This window comes from Elgaria multicarinata, chromosome 8 (assembly GCF_023053635.1).
Source record: "Elgaria multicarinata webbii isolate HBS135686 ecotype San Diego chromosome 8, rElgMul1.1.pri, whole genome shotgun sequence".
Lineage (NCBI taxonomy): Eukaryota > Metazoa > Chordata > Lepidosauria > Squamata > Anguidae > Elgaria > Elgaria multicarinata.
The window spans coordinates 44,281,406-44,301,027 of NC_086178.1; the positions used below are offsets into that span (position 1 = coordinate 44,281,406).

Sequence of the window (19,622 nt, forward strand, 5' to 3'; positions counted from 1 at the left end):
TTCAATCTGATTTGATTACATAAAGCTCAATTAACACCTTTATGTTTCAAAAAGCCACTGATATATTTAGTGGTGGGGTAAAGGGAGGTAACTAAAAATCAAAAACCTTGATCCAGAGTCCTATTGAAACCTTTAAAGCTCCATTGAATGTACTACTGAAATAGGTCAAAACCAGGAGGTAAGAAGAGCTAGCCAAAGTAACAAATTGAACAATCAACTCCTGTGATAAAGAATTTTGTTTTCATTTGTTTTCCACCAGCATTGGCTAGGAAAGGAGCGCCTCAGCCTGAATTGTAAATACATGCCACAGCCTATTCCTCACTCTCCCAGTTGTCACTCACTTGTGAGATTTCTTCCAGTTTGTTCCACTAGGGCCTGAGCCACAGTCATATGCCTGGATGATGAATGTATACTCCTTCTGCAGTTCACAGTCAATTGGACTTCTTGCTCGAAGACGACTTTCTCCAGATGTCTTGTTTAGCACCACAGCTTCAAAGGGCATTTCCTGTCCGTGGATTTTAAAAGCACAGATTTCACCTGTAAGGCATAAATAGAACACAAATTACAAGGTAGTCAGATAAGCTGATGTATTATACATCGCTGTTCAAATGGCACTGAGCATTATGGGACCTACAGGTATGTAAAAGACAGACCAGGTGGGAAATTTTCTGAATGCAATTGTAAACAGGGACCAAGTAATACTAAAGAGCATTAAGCAGAAATGGAGACATGTTTTATATTTAATTTACTTTACCATTCCTACAAAACAAAAGTTTTTGGAAAGTTTATACTCCTAGACATTTCACTTTTCCATTATTGGTAAAAAGAGATCTCTGCCATTTGTTATTATGAAAATAATGGCTGAGGGCCAAAATATGCTAAAGCAGGGCAAGGGAACCTTTGGCCCTTCAGATATTGAAAACCTACTGTTCCCATCACCCATCAACATTGGCCAGACTGGCTGAAGCTAGGGATGCATGGATGTATCCCTAGCAAGCATGCCCTGTTTGCAACTTCAAAAGTGAATTAGATAACAAATACATCTGCATCAAAAATGTTCATAAATTGCCAAACATGTGCTCACGTTCGATTTGTGCAATTTCTAATTCGCACATTTTTTGTAAATTTGTGCAAATTTCCCCCATAGACTGAATCAGCCCTGCTTTAGTCTATGGAGGAAATTTAGTTAATTTGCACAAATTTAGGAAATTTGCACAAATTGAACAGGGGAAATAGGAACAAATTTCACATTCAATTGTTGCACAACTTTCCCATTTGTGCAGAGCAAGCATCAATCACAAATACAAACAGGAATTGTGCATAAGACAAGCGGCAAGCCAATGTTTGCAGAATCCTGGAGATCTTGAACATTGTTTGTTCGGTCATTCCTAGATGAGGCTGACAACAACTGGAAGGCCTCAGGTTCCCCACACAGCGCTAAAGTCTCAGAAAGCAGTAGGAGAAAATGAATATTCAGTAGTTAAGAGGATGGACTTTGCATCCTTACTGTATTTCCTAACTCTTTTACTGTTTCCCAGCCTTCCCCTGCTATAATAAAATGCAAATCTTATCTAAAATTAATCAAATCCATTTTTGTTTTATGCCATATGCTAACATGCTGACAATACATTTGTTTTCTTATTTGTTACAAACACACACACGCACACCACAGACTGCAGCTATTCTTTCTCCAAATGTTTTAGATTCATTTATGTACTATGGTTATGTGTTTCTGTTTGTTAGTGTACAAGGCTATTTGGAGACTACGAGAGTATCTATGACATGTCTGCCCAGCCTAGCAGAGGATATAAATTGCATGCAGTAGATTATATAATTATACTAATATGGATACAATATGGTCATGAAATGCACATGTAGGATACTCCTGCCAAGAGCAGAACTACATTCCTGCCAGGGCCAGGCCATCCCCAAAGATGACTGAATCCTAATCTAGGACAGGGTTTTCTAAGCCTAGAGTTTCTGTCATGCATTGCTGGAACTAGGAATGTGGCTTGACCTAAACCTGCATCTAGAATTTTAGGATTTCTGATATTTATACCAGGACTGGCAGGTCTAAGGGCTTCATACAGCGCAACATTGCTGCCAAACAATGTTGTACACTGCAGAGTTTCTGACTTTATCATAGAATCATAGAATAGTAGAGTTGGAAGGAGCCTATAAGTCCATTGAGTCCAACCCCCTACTCAATGCCCCTTCTGTTGTGGATAATGAGAACCACTTGCAAGCAAAGGAACTCTACGTCCATAAAGATCTGTACATGCAATGGGGCATTAGACCAGGACTAGAGTGTGTAAATACTCTCCCGCACTTTCTGCCAATGTTATCATTTATAAAAATTGGTAAATACCTGGAAGATAAAAGTCAGTACTACATTGATCCAGAGTCAATTTTGTATGCTTTGCTTCTGGTTACTTTCTGGGCTTTATAAAACAATAGATGTAAAATGAAGCAAAAGTTCAAGTTTCTTCATATGAAGTTCTTATAAGCCCCCACACCCCCGAAACAAGAAAAATGTATCTTTATGAAGGACTTTTGAAAGAAATATGGGTATCTTTCATCATACAGTGGAGGCAATCATTTTGTTGTTTCTTTCAGAAACGCCTTCATATATTGTTGACTTCAGTTTCATTTAAGTTTAATGCCTTTCTTTATACTTCTGTGTAACACTGGTAGGTAAGTAGCGACGGCATAATGGAGAAATCCCATTTAGTAAATTCAGGGAAAGAACCCTTCTTGTGCTTTGTGATAATGAAGTTTCTTTACAGACGTACAATCAGTCAATACAAATCATGGCTTTCTGGGTTTTGTTTTTATTACTATATCGACCCCACGGCCCAGTTTTTGAGCAATACAACATTCTCAGGAATTGCAGCCTGTCAGTTTTTCAAATAAAAGCAGTTTTATGCAGGTAAATTAGTTGTTGTTGGTGGGTTAGTTTATCAAAGAGCCACCTCCAACATTTCCCCCATTTATATGAAAACAGTGCTACTTATTAATTTTAAGACAGATAAAAATGCCAAAGTTGAGGAAGAGGCATCAAACAACAAAATATTTAGTTTGTACTTCCATCTGTTCAAATTAAAAGTAATGTATATATTAGGTAAGTTCCAGAAACTGCCTACAAATATTGTGAAATAGAGAAATAGGTAGATCCCGTACATGGTAACATTCTGTCTTTGTAGCGCCAAAAGATGAGACGCCCTATATAACAGCTTGAGTTTATTTTAAAACACTACTGAAAACTTTAATCATTTTAAAGCATAAAGCACAGTTAAAGAAATAAGTTACACGAAGCTAAAGGGTTAATTATATAGACACTCAAAACCATGCAGCCCATTGTGGTGGTGTTTAACTTTAGTTTCGCTTTGAAAAGTAACACCTAGAAGGACAGGTATGTTTTCAGCATCACACATTTCTAGTTATCTTGAAGTCATGTGGCTAATATTCTATATGAAAATAGAGTTGAGTTTGCAGAGCAAGAATGTTAGAAGACATCCTGTATTATTGATCAAGAGACCCCTTATACAAAGAAATTAAATGTGTTTGTTAGATCTTGCATGTGTGGTTCCAAATCTTCCTTTTTAATTGACAAATATCTAACAAAGAGGGTGGTTGCACTTCCATGAGAAAATTTTGTTCGGACTTGTAGGTAGAGGTATCTTTTTGATTGATATAAATAGATCATTTCACTATAACTTGCTCTTATCATATCATACATTTTATTTCCAGTTTGATGTTCTGGTGCTTTAAAGAATAAACCAAAAGATCACCATAGAGAGATGTTCTATACACAACTGCAATATGGCTGATATATACAACAATGCTATAAGCTGCCACATGTATATTATAATTCAATAAACAAAAAACCTACAGTTTACAAAACAATGTTAAAGGCTCTACAGTTTTCAACCAAACTCCAAAAAGCAGGGAAATTGGGAGTTAAGGCTCACAGGCCTATAACACCACATCCTCCCTAAGGAGGCAGAAAGTGCCAGTGAAATTCTCATTCTCCCAAAGCGGATATAAACCATGAGGACAGGATGGAGAATAGGATATGCACCTTCCTTCACACCAAAACCTTCCTTCACACCAGAGATTTTTTTTAAGAGACCTATATCTGTGTTCAAATTCAAAATACACACACACAAATCTATAAAGAAAGCTTAAAATGTAGTTCAGCACCTTTTAAAGAAACACACACTACCTGAAGAAGTTTAAACTCATGGCAGATAAGCCAGGGTTAACCTCCTTTCATTCCTAGTCTCAAAATATTTCTTTCCATAAAGTTTAAACTTTAAGAGGCTTGGGTGAGGAACTGCCACCCAAAAGGAAAGTTGGCCATATATTCTTTACTTTAAATTAAGAAGAATGCACCAGCACTTCAAACACACACACACACACCCCTCCCTCTTCACAATCACAGACATACAACAAAGTCAATCAAACCCTACCTAAGCCAGCCAGGTTTTCTTTTTCCTTGGAGGCCAGGGAAGGGCTGCCCTCCAAGCAAGGCAGATAGTTTCTCTCTCCCTCCCTGGCCTCCACAGCACTGTGGGGAAGGAGAGGGCCCAGACAGGGCCTTGGCTTATCTGCAGAAGGAAATGGCTCCTAAATGAGCCAGGCGACCATCTTATTTCAGCCAGGCAGCCATCTTATTTCCAACATTCCAATGTATTTGAGAAAGGAGGGAGGAGAGAGAGCGACACAACTGAGCATGCTCCATTTAGGAGTTATGAATCTGTATTCACTTTAATAGGGCAAAGAAATGTTCATTAAAAAACAATGGAAGCTAATCTTGAAAAAAAGAAAAGCCATTCCACCAACTAGAAGGAAAGGGGGACAAGATTCCACCACTGGTTTGAAGGGTAAGGGTCCCAATTTGGAGCATTTAGTGAGCAAAAAAATCGTCGCCACCTGGAAATAGAAAAGAGCCATTTTGAGCTACAGAGGTTTTCCCCAAACTTTTCTTCTTCCTAAAGCTTTTAAAACTTGATTTTGTTCTGACTTTATACTGTTAGTTTTACCCTACCCAGTGCCTGTTTACCCTACCCTGTGCCTGTTTGCATTCTCTTCCCCTCCTTATTGTTTTATTATGATTTTATTAGAATGTAAGCCTATGCGGCAGGGTCTTGCTATTTACTGTTTTACTCTGTACAGCACCATGCACATTGATGGTGCTATATAAATAATAATAATAATAATAATAATAATAATAATAATAATACTTTGAACTGCCATCCTGCCCTCAATATTTCACAAATCTTGTTGAAACGTGCAGGGTATGTAAAACCAGCATTTCTTTCTGGCAGGTCTCTGTTTCAGAAAAATTGGTGAAACATTTTCCATTTTATGAACATCAGAATGACCCACCCCCAATTTCGGCCTTAACATGGTGGAATGCTCTTTTCACTGATCGCCTATAACACAGGGAAACACTCCCGTTTTCCCTGTAATAAAATGATGTTGACAATTTAAGCTTGCAATCCTATATGCTCCACCCAAGGTACTTGTAAGCCTCCGAACTCAGAGGCTTATGAGTAGCCTATGCAGAGCAATTAATTAAGCTACATGGGTGATTTCACCCATCTAGTGGAAGCTTTGGAGAAGGGCAGGGAAGGAGGCTGGGGTGGTCACACGATTCCTTATATGGCTGATGCCCCAGTCTCCTCCCCTTCCCCAGGAGCACCCACTATGCCTGTCTCCATGCTCTATTTATGCACATAGAGACATAGCCAGCTTGGAGAGAACCGCATTAGTAATAAGGAAGAGGGGAGCGTGGCTACTGGGCTCCAAGTCTGTAGCTTTTCTGATCTCAGAGCCCATAAACCGAACAATCCTATGTGCTCCCATATACTGTCTGGAAGGAGCATAGGATTGCTCCATGAAAGCAGAATTAAATAAAATGTAAATGAGTACTAGCAGAGACAACTGATCCTGAATTAAAACAGAATAATACTTAGAGAGCTTCAGCTATTGGGCGGTATATAAATGTAATTAATAAATATATAAATAAATAAAATAATAAACGGACTAAAATGCACTGATATATAATTCAATGCAATGCTATAATATATTTAATTTTTGGAATATTATGAATCATAGTCTTGTATAGACGTATAACTGTTCTGTAGATAATAAGCCTCCATTTGTAATGCTTTTCTTTTAAGGTATACTTTAATTCATTTGGATTGCCTATCTAGGGTAGTCTTAATCATGAAGCTACGCTGCGTACTATTTCAGCAGGATACTGAGATTAATGCCAGATCAGTAGATAAACCATACATTCTTCATTTGCCACTAAAAACTAATTATTCTTAATATGAATTATAAAAAATCCATAATCCACTGAGTTCATCCTATCAAAATTTGAATAATTTTAATTTGTAAAATATGGTTTTTAATCTGTAAAAGCAAACTGGAGTTCTAATGTTGTTGTTGTTGTTGTTGTTGTTGTTATTATTATTATTATTATTATTATTATTATTTATATAGCACCATCAATGTACATGGTGCTGTACAGAGTAAAACAGTAAATAGCAGGACCCTGCCGCATAGGCTTACATTCTAATAAAATCATAGTAAAGCAATAAGGAGGGGAAGAGAATGCAAACAGGCACTGGGTAGGGTAAAACAAACAGTATAGAGTCCAAGCAACATCAGGTTTTAAAAGCTTTAGGAAAAAGAAAAGTTTTTAGCTGAGCTTTAAAAGCTGCGATTGAACTTGTGGATCTCAGATGTTCTGGAAGAGCTTTCCAGGCGTAAGGGGCAGCAGAAGAAAATGGACGAAGCCAAGCAAGGGAAGTAGAGACCCTTGGGCAGGTGAGAAACATGGCATCAGAGGAACGAAGAGCACGAGAGGGGCAATAGTGTGAGAGGAGAGAGGAGAGATAGGAAGGAGCTAGATCATGAAAAGCTTTGAAGGTCAACAGAAGAAGTTTATATTGGATTCTGAAGTTACTATAATATAATTCACACCCAGTTGTTGATATTGTTTTGTGGGTTAGTCATCTATCTATGGAAGGTGTTGAAAATCTCAGACCCTCCTGGAGACCCAATCTGGCTTTCCTGGAGTCCCCTGGCCTCATCTCCTGTCTTCCAAACACAAATATTTTGTGGTTTCATAAAAACATAAGAACAACCATGCTGGATCAGACCAAGGGTCCATCTAGTCCAGCACTCTGTTCACACAATGGCCAACCAGCTTTTGACTAAGGACCCGCAAGCAGGACACAGTGCAACAGCACCCTCCCACCCATGTCCCCCAGCAACTGGTGTATATGGGCTTACTGCCTCAGCTTTTGTGCACTTTCCCCCCACTCTAAAATGTTAATATGCCTCTCCTAAGGCTTAGTAAGAGATTTAGGGCACTGGCTGGACTAGGAGTCAGGAGATCCGGGTTCTAGTCCCCACTCAGCCATGGAAACCCACTGGGTGACTTTGGGCCAGTCACAGACTCTCAGCCCAACCTACCTCACAGGGTTGTTGTTGTGAGGATAAAATGGAGAAGAGGAGGAGTATTATGTATGCCGCCTTGGGTTCCTTCGAGGAAAAAAGGTGGGATATAAATGAAATGAAATAAATAAATAAACAGGCATAGGATTGTGCTCTTAAACTACTTATTCTTAGGGTGCTGTCTCGTATCAGAGGTTAGCTATCATTACAGCTATTTTTGGTTTTGACATTGCTGCTCTAAATAATTGTACAGAAGTACAGCTATACCATTCCCTCAAGTTCTTTAGCCATGATTCTTAAGCTACAATGCGTAGTTATTTTTGTCCTTTTGAACCCCCCACCCTCCGCTTTTGCCTTTGGCTGTGCCCACCAGTGGAATGTGGACTCCGAGAACTTCTCCCATATTGAAATTGACCCCTGAGCTGAAAGAGGTTCCATAGCCTGGATCTATGGGGGTCATGTTTTTATCCCCACCACTAGTTTTACCCTTGGTGGTGAATGGAGTATGTTATGTCACTGTGATTTCATCAAATCAAACTTGCCCACAAAGTCTCTATTGCCTGCAATAATAAAGGTCTAACTAGATGGCATTTAAGACAATGACTTGATCAGTAATGGCATATTGTTGATATACACAGGAATTACCAACACCACAGGGAAATATTCTGATGTGTTTCAGGAACTCATGCAAAAGCTTTAAATGAACTACTTATATCACATAAAATTGTGAACCCTCACAGATGTTATTGAGCAAACTGACTGCTGAAATTAATCAACTATCTTCTGAAACATACAGGCTGAGTTCGGACGACACACTAATCAATCGGTGTGTGTGTGTGTGTGTGTGTGTTAATAGGAACAGAATGGGAAACAACCATTGATTAGTGTATCATCTGAACTCAGCCACAGTGGGAAGTGTTATTGGCAAATATAGAGAGAATCACTTTTATAAAAACCAATTATAAACAATAAATATATAAGAGGGTATATGAAAACTAGATGTAACAATATTTACATTTCAAAAAATCAAAACATTATAAAACATATATAAGGCCAAACAGCAGATTTTAAAGTGGATTGTAAACAAACCATGACTTTTGAGAAAAACTATGTTATAAAATGAAGAACAATTTTTATTATAAATTACCATAATACCACTCCCTCCGCCCTGCTTTTTGTGTGTGTTGGATGCTGTGAAGCAATTCATACTGCAAAGTGAAATCAGCAATCAAATAAATGAATGGAATAGTGCTGTGTAAAATCCTGCCCCCTATTTTGGGGAACTTATTCTCTCCCTGCAAAGAGGCATTGTTTTTTATACCTCTTTCGCAGGGTGGGGGGTGGGGGGAATTTCAGAGAATTTTCTCCTTGGGGAAGGGGACCACGTTTCCACATACCTTTTTAAAGTATAGCTGGTTGCTGAGAGCCTTCTTTCTTTTAACACACACACAGCACTTGGAGGAGCCCAGCAGTTCTTAATGAATGCCTATTGGAGACCATATGACCTCACCCTCCCCAATAGGCATTCAGGAAGAACTCCTTGGCTCCTGCAAGTGCCAAGGGTGGGTTTTTTCCTTTAAAAAGAAAGAAGACCCCTCAAAACTTCCTGAAAAAAATCCTGTTCCCCCCTCACCAAGGAGAAAAATTCTCCAAAATTCTCACCTCTCCTAGCTTCTTTTGCCAGTGTTTTCATCCACCCCACCCCACCCCACCCCACCCCAAATAATTAAAATTTTCAGCACATCACTAGAATGGAATAATGACGTTAACAAAATGGATTTTATTAAGTCTGGTTGGTAGCAGGAGTCTCAGGACTGATAAGCAGTTTATTTTTATTTATCTCATTAGACTCTGTAGTACTAACCTAAATTTTTGGGAGTGGGGAATACAATCATGTAGAAAATAGGGGTGTGCACGGACCCCCCGCTCTGCCCCGCCGCCGATACTCCGCTCCTCTTTGCCGCGGAGCTCAGGCTCCGAATCGGAGCTCCGCAGTGGAGGGGAGTGGTGCCAGGTAAGGCCGGGAGAGGAGGGCGGGAGGTTTACCGGGCCCTGCTGCCTTCGCCGCCCGGTAAGGGACCAAGGGGGAGGGGGGCCTTACCTCTGTTCAACTTCCTGGTTGAACCACGGGCTCAATTGAAGATGCCGACGGACCACGGACGGAGGCAGGTAAGGGAGAGGAGGGCGGAGGGGGTGTTACCAGGCCCTGCCGCTGTCGCGCAGGGGCGACAGCGGCAGGGCCCGGTAAACCCCACTTACCTTTCCGGCAGAGCTCCGGATCGAGGCGAAGGATCTGCCTTCACCTCGATCCTCTTCGCCACGCTCCGCTGGCCCCCCAATCCTCTTCACCTCCGCCTTAAGGGCAGGTGAAGCCCCCCGCTCCACTTCTAATTCTCCGGTCCGATTAGAACCCTAGTAGAAAATATATTGTTTGCTCTCTTCAGAAATCAACAGTCTCCATCATCCAGCATGATGCTGGTATAGTCAGGATGAGGTTCCATTTCATAGGCTTGGGTTTACTGAGGCTGAGATTTTCCAGTGTCTGACTTCTTAGATACTAGATGAACTTGGTGACATTTAAGATAGCTTATTGCTTTGCCATGATAATCATAGTTACAGCTAACATAATTGTGACGAGCTTTAAAAAAATAACAAAAAATAACATTTCATTAAAGTGAAAATATCCAGGGTTATTTTTAAAGCCTGAATAAAAAGTTGATGGTGAACATGAATGCAGTGACATTTCTAAAGTATTTGGTTTTCTAGCTCACTGAAAAAGTCAACATTTTAAAACTAAGTAAATTACTTGAAGCCTAGTGGACAGCACTGAAATCACGGATGGAGAAGTTGATACCTAACAGTAAAGCCCTAATGATTTTAACCATTGTTTAACATCTCAGGCAGAACTGTTGTCACAATGGAGACCACTAATGTTCACACACCACTTGGGCACATGCAAATAGCAAGCTGAGTTCCCAATCGGGAGCGAGAGAAGATTTCCAGAAAAAAGGCATGCATCCTATTTGGTATGCCTTTATTATACTGATTTGGTTTTATCAACGTATTTTTCACATTTTTATTGTATCCCATGGTTTAATAATAATGAGAAAAATGTGAGACATAAAATATATGAACACATGCAAAGAGACAGCCTCTATGCAGATAAGACCATTTGCATTTGGCTTTCACTCTTTCTTCTTACCCATCTAGATTGTTGAGCAACCACTACTAGCTGAGAGTGTTAACCGTACTTGACTGGATGTATTAAAAAAGATGCTTTTTGTGTACTTTTGTGTTCTTTCACTCTTACTGAATTCATACTCACATGTCAATGTAATTTATTTTTAAGCGTGCATTTTAGATTGAATGCAGAAGACAATTTTATTAAATGGTAACTGTAAGGAGGTAACTTCAGGTGGTAATTGTACAGAAATAGATGAGTTGTTGTGCCAATTCAGACAGAATGATCCTGGTTTGCTAAACTACAGTTTAGCACGTTAGAAATGAGCGTCGGGCCTGCAATTTCCTTGCATCCTCTCTTTTAGGGCTGATTGGAACATTCTTTGTTATTTCTTCAACACATGAGTTTGTTTTGAAAAGGTTCACAACCTTCGGAGGAAGTAGTCATCAAGTCTCCTTCATTCCTTTCACATTCTCAGCTAAGTAGAGATCTGTTGTCTGCAGGCAGAAGAGCCTAATTAGAGTATTTAGTTCCCATGGTAACTTTATCACCTGGGCATTGACACCTTTTGGAATTGCCTGAGGGTGACTGAAAATCTCAGCCTGTGGTGGAGGAAAATCTTTCCTCTGTGAATGAATGGATTTTGGCGAGTGCTGATATAAAACGAAAACATTGGGATTCATTATTATTTGCAGTGTGCCTCAAGGATTGTGTGCTTTCTGGAGACTTTTAATAAGGAAAACATAGGCTGGATGAGATGGGCTTCCCCTCCCTAGACCAAACTCCACAGATCACATTCCTGACCCACACTAATTGGGTCTTCATCTGCTGCCACCCCCTTTAATGAGGCTTTGTGACTGAATCAGTTGCGTAACAGTCAGAAATTCAACAAGCATATTACCCACCCTGCTTCATATTGGCAAAATGCTGTCCTGGGCAGGCACAGAGAGCTGAATTTCCAAGATCTGTAGCTCAGCCCTGTCTGGAATTCATTTCTGATCTAGAACATTAATCCCATTTATCCAGAAGGGGATTTGGGGGATGGGGGAGTGATGGGGGAAATTTGCATTTGTTTTAATGACTCTATTTCAGTCTATTTGGTCCCAGTAATGGGACCAAAGCACTCTGTACATGTTCACATTTATTTATTCTTTGTTATTTATTGGACATTATTTTTAGGCCACCTTTAAGGGTGCAACCGGCTCTTCTTTAACATTACTTCATATTATGTTCCATAAAATGTACCCTAGGTCTAAGGGGATGGGCCACTGTTTGCATTGGGGGTTGATGCTGGGCACCAAGTTCCTTCTCTGGAGTGGAGTGGATCTCCTTACCCTCCAGTGTAAGCATATGGTTCAACCTGCAAGTGCATACAGAATCCAAAAGGACCCATGGAGGGAAGGTGGCTATTTGCAGAGTGAAAGGAGGTATTGTCCTCTTGATTCCTCGCTCTCCTTTATTCCTCATATTGAGGCAGTAGCTAAATCCTGTCGTTTTTTCCTGTATAATATTGCCAGGATTCAATCATTTTTGTCTGTCTCTTCTGCCAAGACTCTTGTTCATGCATTGGTTATTTCTCGGTTGGACTACTGCAACCTTCTTCTCACTGGCCTTCCTTCTTCTCACATCAGTTCGTTGGTTTCGGTTCACCACTCTGCTGCTAAGATCATCTTCTTGGCTCGCCGCTCTGACCATGTAACTCCACTTCTGAAATCTCTTCATTGGCTTCCAATTCACTTCAGAATCCAATATAAACTTCTCCTGTTGACCTACAAAGCTTTTCACTATCTAGCTCCTTCCGATCTCTCCTCTCTCATCTCACACTATTGCCCCGCTCGTGCTCTTCGCTCCTCTGATGCCATGTTTCTCGCCTGCCCAAGGGTCTCTACTTCCCTTGCTCGGCTTCGTCCATTTTCTTCTGCTGCCCCTTATGCCTGGAACGCTCTACCAGAACATTTGAGAACTACAAGTTCAACCGCAGCTTTTAAAGCTCAGCTAAAAACTTTTCTTTTTCCTAAAGCTTTTAAAACTTGATTTTGTTCTGACTTTATACTGTTAGTTCACCCTACCCAGTGCTTGTTTACCCTACCCTGTGCCTGTTTGCTTTCTCTTCCCCTCCTTATTGTTTTATTGTGGTTTTATTAGAATGTAAGCCTATGCGGCAGGGTCTTGCTATTTACTGTTTTACTCTGTACAGCACCATGTACATTGATGGTGCTATATAAATAAATAATAATAATAATAAAATAATCTCTGCAGTGTATGCATAGGAGCGAGGGCTTTTTTTATATAGAGCAGTGGAATTTCCTTCTTTTACTTTTCTGGGTGGGACATGAAATGCCAAGGAATCTGCTATAATGTAAGAAGTACTGGAATTCAAAGCTGTGCAGGACCCTGTGCCTGGATTTAATGCAAGGGCATTATGCTCAGGTCCACTCTCCAGGGAAAGAGAGATCACAATTTCTAGGAGTTGATAGGGGAGTAAGGGAGAGGGAATCATCAGGATTTACCTAGGAGTGTGGAAGAGAGAAGAACAGTGAGTGCTTCCTGGGGTCAGGGTGGTATTGATGCAGTATTTATGATCTGGTGGAAATACAGAAAATCACTTCTGAGCATATGCAGAATAAGTTTCCTTCCCATCCTTAGCCAGCCCTCAGGCACTGGATCATGGGTGCAGAACCTCTTTCAGACTGAGCACCAAATTCCATTTCAGAAAAGCTTTCGGGGACTGCATTCCAGTGCTGGGTGGGACTGAAGGGCCCCAAATTCCTAGTGTAAAGCTTTTACTGCCAGTAACTAAGATATGGGGGAGGATTTAAACATTTTAGAAGGGGGGAAAACTTCACAAAAGCTAGAAAACCACCAATCATTGGTGGGAGGGAAAGGAGTGGGGCCAGGGAAAGCATGTGTGCCCCTCTGGGGTACTCTGGAGGGCTGAGTTTGGCCCCCAGGCCTTAAGTTAGCCACTTTGCTGTCTTTGACTGGCACCATGTTCAGTTTAAAGAAGGAGCAGTCAGGGTCTCTAAATTGTTTAAATAAAAACAAGAAAGAAAAACGTTACAAAGAAAATATAAGGAGACACTTTCTAGGGTGCGGCAGCCCTCCCAGAGCCGCCCTAGATTGGTGCTGGGGCAGGGGCTAGGAGACGTGTATGTGTCTTCCAGCTCCTCCCCCCAGCACTGATCTAGGTGGCTCAGTTTTTGCTGCCTGCCCCATGCAACTGAGCCTGGCCCAGCCGCCCAGGACAGGAAGCGAACACGGAACCCCACCCCTTGCATCTCGTCATATTGCGACGGGAGGCAAAGGGCGGGGGTCAGTGTGCATGTATTGATGTCTGAATGGTATGCATGGGGTGTTTGACTATGAATGAATGCATATGCATGTTTGCAGTGTGTGGGGAGGAGGGCTGTAGTTTTATGTGAGTTGGGGGGTGATTTGGAGGTGATATTACTAAATAATGCATTTTTACTCATACACCTTCCTCTCCAATTTGCTTGCTATAATTGGCAGGATGTATATTTTGTAACAATGGCTGATAATTGTGTTAATTAAGATGTTATGTAGAACAGGTTTGCTGTGAAATCAGACATGTGACCAAGGCCATGTTTGGGTGGGCACGCCCCTTTGGGGGCTGGACATGTTCGTGGGCCCGCCCCCTTGGTGGTGGCCATGTTGTCCTCCTTTTGGTTTCCAAAATATGGTCACCCTACTTTTGACTAATTCTCTCTGCTAAAGATGTAAGTCCCCCAAAATACTTGCTTGAGAATTCCTTCAGAGAATGTTACACAGACACACACACACACACTTTTACAACCCTGAGAATGTGTCTGAGAAAGTGAAGAGGATTTATCATTTCACTCCTGGTCCTATTAAATCAGAGTTTCCCATTACACCCCAAATGGTGAGTTTTTGTTTAATGCCAGCTTACTAACAGGTTCTTAAACCATTGTTTGTTCTTGGAAGACCCTGGTTAGTAAAATGACCTTAAATCAAAGCTCCCCCTTTTAGACATAATGAGAAAACTGTGGTTTAAGCAGGTCAGGATTGAACTACCCCCAATTGTCCACAAGGGGAAAGTCAAAGCAAGGGTGGGCATGGCGCCTGGCAGTCATTCTGTGCCTTGTAGTTTATTATTCCTAGCGAAAAGATTAGGGATGGGCAAACAAGCATTGAACAAGTTCACCAAGATTCTCTGAACATCAGCTTGATACTCGTCTCACCTTCAATTTGCACTTGCCTTTGTGATCATTGTTCCATTGCATGGATGGGGTAATCGTGCAAAACAAGTATGACTGAATGTGAAAATTGCACAATCGTTTCCGCAAATTTGTGCAAATCTCCCCTCCATAGACTAAAGCATGAAATTGGGCTTTTAAAAATGTGTCATTTCAAACTTCTTTGGCAAAAATTTTCAAATGTCAGGAGAAGATGTTACATGATGTGCATAATGTCAGAGGTGGAGCTACTCAGTGTGGCTCAGCTCACAAGTTCACGTAAATTGTAAGTATAATGACTGAAGTAGGCTAATATGTTAGTGACAGTTAATGTAACCAGTATATGAAATGTTTGTCAAATATAATATTTGACAATCCTACAATAGGTATATTAATGGGAAACCTTTCTTTTTCCAAGTGTCTTATTTCGCCTATTAAGGGCAGAACGATTCCACTGTTAAATGGAATATTTTCCCATCGACTTCTTCAGTGCCTATCCAGACACATTGGCTGGTTTCAGGTGACATGATAATCAACTGGGGGGCAGGGTGGAGGCAACTGTCAGTTGAGTTGATTATTGTGTCGTGGGGGGGACACAATGCACACACAAATGACAGTATGGTATTTTGCCATTTTAATCAATGTTGCTTATCAAATAATCAATTGATTAAGATGTCGTGTAGAGGGTTGCTCCCCCCCTCCCCTGAGTGCACTATTCCATTGGCCATAGTGTTCCCCGGCAGGAGTGCCCAAAAATACCCCCGCTGCTCCTATACAGCTGGCAGAATTCACAATGGCTAATGGGATGCGGCCAGGAAAACTGAGAGAGAAGGGAGGGAGGAGTACGGGCAGCCCAGAAGAATGCCGGGACTTTCAGCCGTGGGATAGGGGAAACATGTCATGTGAGGAGTACCAGGAGAATAATGAACTGTGATTGTGCTATTACCCCCTCCGTTGCCTAATATGTCATCCAAACTCAGCCACTGTTTTCAAATGCATTTGCACCCACACACCTGGCTGTACTGAATTACTCCCATTCCTTCTAATCATTTAGTTTGACCTTTACAGCTATCAACTATATATTTTCTATATAAATATTAGACACCTGTAGTTGCTGATGAAATATTAATTCCCTCCAGTGATTGCTCTGGAAATATCACAACCCAGATATTGCTACATTCTTTTTGAGTAAGTGCAAGATACTTTTATGTATTGCAAAGTTGCTAAAGGTCAAATGCTAAAATAAGATGAGCTGTGTATATTAAGTAAAGACATAACATATGTTAATAACACTGTATAATATTGTGGGGATTTCTAGTGATCAAGGCAGTTTGTTGGCAAACACCTTCCAGTGGCAAAATTGCTAGTTCCGCATCATCAGCCAATTAACAAAAATTATAATGCAGCCAGGGGTCTCCCAGAAGTTTTGGTCTTCAGCTCCTAGCAACTATGTCCAAAGGTCAGGAATGCTGGGAGTTGTAGACCAAAACATCTGGAGGACATTAGGTTGGGGAAGGTTGCTATAGTGGAACAGGAATGGTGTGGCAACAAGATCTATTTTACTTGATGGAACTGTGGAATGTATACATCATTCCTGTTGGTTAATTTAGCAAATCAAAAGCCAACTGTGACAAGCACATACTCACACACACTGCACGTAACACACAACATTTGGATTAAAACAACAACCCTAAAGCTGTTTCTGAAACTATCTGAAACAAAAGATTAAAGCAGCATTTGTGCAGCCCTGCAAACAAGATAAACCATTTCCTGCAGCACAAGGCTTCTAATACCACCCATTTATGGAATACTTTAAAATATTTTGGATTATTATTTGCTAGGTTAGTAAAGTCAAGGAACCAGATTGTGCTTTACATGCACATCTCCATACACTTCCCAGTATACTAAAGACTCAAAGATCAATGAAGCTTTAACAAATATTTCAGCATCAGGTAAGTGAGGGCATATGGGGAGGACAGAAGAGAGGAGCCAGTCCAAAGGCTTATTTATATACTCTGAATACCACAAGGATGGACATAGCGTCAATGTCAATAAAACATATTTGTCGTTGGACAATGTTCAAATACCTTCTCTGACTGTGGATATTAAAGAATCAGGATATCAGGGGGCAGTAGTACCCCTGAAAATATTACCACCCATCAAGCCAATTACCATTTCCAGACACTTATTCAGAATATCAACACCTTCCCTGGTAGAAATGAAAATGAGAAATAGAGCTGTTTCACTCACATATTGGTGCCAATGCAGCCCAAATCCCCAGATGAACTTTCCCAGTGGTTTCATGTAGATGTTAAATAGCATGGGGGAAAAGATAGAACCCTGAGGAACACCATGCACCAATAGTCAAGGAGTTGAACAAAACTTCTCCAATATCAGCTTCTGAAATCAAATCCCTGAAGAAGGACTGGAACCATCATAAGACAATACTTTCTAAACCCATCTCTGCCAGATAGTCCAGAAGGATATTACAATCAATTGTATCAAATGCCCCTGAGAGGTCCAGCAAAACCAACAGGAACATACTCCCCCTGTCTAACTCCAGATGAAGATAATTACCAGGGAGACGAAAGTTGAGTCAATCTCAAACCTAGGTTTGAAGCTGCAGTGAAAGGGGTCTAGATAATCTGTTCAGATGCTTGTCCTTTGAATATAGAATCTAATGGGTGGGTAAACACAAGAACCTTTTGGGCTACTATGTATCTCCTAAAAACATGTTTATTTATTTAAATTAGAGGGGGAAAGTAGTAATGGATAGGGCTGTGCTCCGCTTCAGTTTGTAGAAGCGATAGCAGAGTGTCCTGATTCACCTCCGACAAAGGCGGAGATGGATCGGGTCGGGGGAGCTATGGATCGAGGCGAAGCAGTTCACTTTGATCTGGAGCTCTGGATGCAAGTAAATGAGGGGGAGGGGGAATCACCTGGCAGTGGTGGCGCAGTCCGTGCGGTGACGGTGATGGAGCCAGGTAAGGGGGCAGGGGGGAGTTTGGCTTACCTGGCTCCACCGCCACTGCTGTCCTTGCGGTGACGGCAGCACAGCCAGGTAAGGGGGCGGGGGGGGGGCTTACCTGCCTCCGTCGTGGGCTTCAACTGAGAGCCAGGCCTCAAAGCAGAAGCAGACCACAGCCTGCTTCCGCTTTGAGGCCTGGCCCTCAATTGAAGCCCGTGACGGACTGCAATGGAGCCAGGTAAGGGGGCAGGGGGGCTTACCTGTGCCCGTCAGGGTCCATCGTGGGCTTCAATCGGCCCTCAGTTGAAGCCTGCAATGGATTGTGATGGACACAGGGCAGGGGGCAGGGGAAGGGGGCTTACTCAGCCCCCATTTTTCCCCCCTTCCCCACTTACCTGCCTGTGCCGTCCACCACAGAGGCAAGTAAGTGGGAAGGGGGGCAAAATCTTGATCCGCCCCTCCGGATCTTGCACCACAGAGTGGAGCGGGAGCGGGGGATGGGCGGATTGACCCAAGGCGGTTCAGGCCCGATCCGGAAGTTCCAGATCGGGCCATGAAGCAGTTCGGGGGGGGGGGTGGTCCATGCACAGCCCTAGTAATGGGTATATATTCACCAGCTCCAACCAACAGGTGGTGCTGGTTTGTATCCTCAGTTTTGTGTCTTGTTGTTTTGCCTTAGAGAAGTTTCTGTAAAGAGCAAATCCTTGTCGATCTGTTAGTTTAACTTTCATACTTCCAATAGTTTGTTTTTCTAAGCCAGGAGTGTTCAACATGCGCCTTCTGGAGGCTCCCTCCCAGTGCAGCCCCCAATTTTTTTTTAAAAAAAAAATCCACCACAAAATGGCATTTGTAGTGGCTATGGAATTTGCAAGCTAAATTTGCCACTTTTGATGCTACACAGCCACTACAGAGCACAAAAAGGGTTAAAATTAGTTTGGGAATTTTAACCCTTGAAGATCTCTGTAGTTCTACAGAGCAATTCTGGCAGCAAATTGACAATTTTCTCTTCCACATCTTTTCAAGGTGTTTTTCAGCTGTACTCCCCCTTTATCACCTATTGATATCAAGTTGTGCACACAATTATTATTATTATTATTATTATTATTTATTTATTTATATAGCACCATCAATGTACATGGTGCTGTACAGAGTAAAACAGTAAATAGCAAGACTGTTTTACTCTGTACAGCACCATGTACATTGATGGTGCTATATAAATAAATAAATAATAATAATAATAATAATAATAATAATAATAATTGTGTGCACAACTTGATATCAATTATGAAATGATTCCTACTACTTTAAGTACTCTTAACTTTTGCAGCTTTGTAGTCTATGTATCTATCACCTGTGTAACTTTGAGAAAGCTGTTTGAGTGCATAGAAATAATACACTTCACTGTTAATACACAGCTTTGTATTAATCCATTATTAAACTGTATAGTAACATTTGTTCTGAACAGTCTTAACTGCAAAATGTAAAAATACAAATATATTGATGCTTCTTTTGTTTACTGAAGCACATAATTAAAAACAATGAAACTTTAGAAATGTTAATAGTTTTTTTGCATACGTGCGTACTATAGGTAAAAAACATTGGATGCCATTGTGATAATCATATGTTTGTTTTGTTCCCATTAAAAAGCATTTTGTCCATTTAGTTTTGTCTTTCAACTTGTTTAGTTTAAAATACTTAATGTTATGTGTAAATTCAGCTTTTTGGATCAGATCTTAAGTAGAAATTACGTTATTACAAAGTATCCTGCAAGTGGAGTATCAATGGA

The 19,622-nt window shown here is 41.0% G+C and overlaps 1 protein-coding gene across 1 annotated transcript in view; it reads right to left on the reverse strand.

Annotated features, from left to right (window-relative positions):
- The window catches only part of CLSTN2 (calsyntenin 2), a 491,073-nt gene that overhangs the window by 136,291 nt on the left and 335,160 nt on the right, over window positions 1-19,622 (reverse strand). Inside the window, exon 3 of the mRNA XM_063132243.1 lies at window positions 342-537. Coding sequence (XP_062988313.1) covers window positions 342-537 — 196 coding nt within the window. The remainder of the gene's footprint in view (window positions 1-341; window positions 538-19,622) is intronic.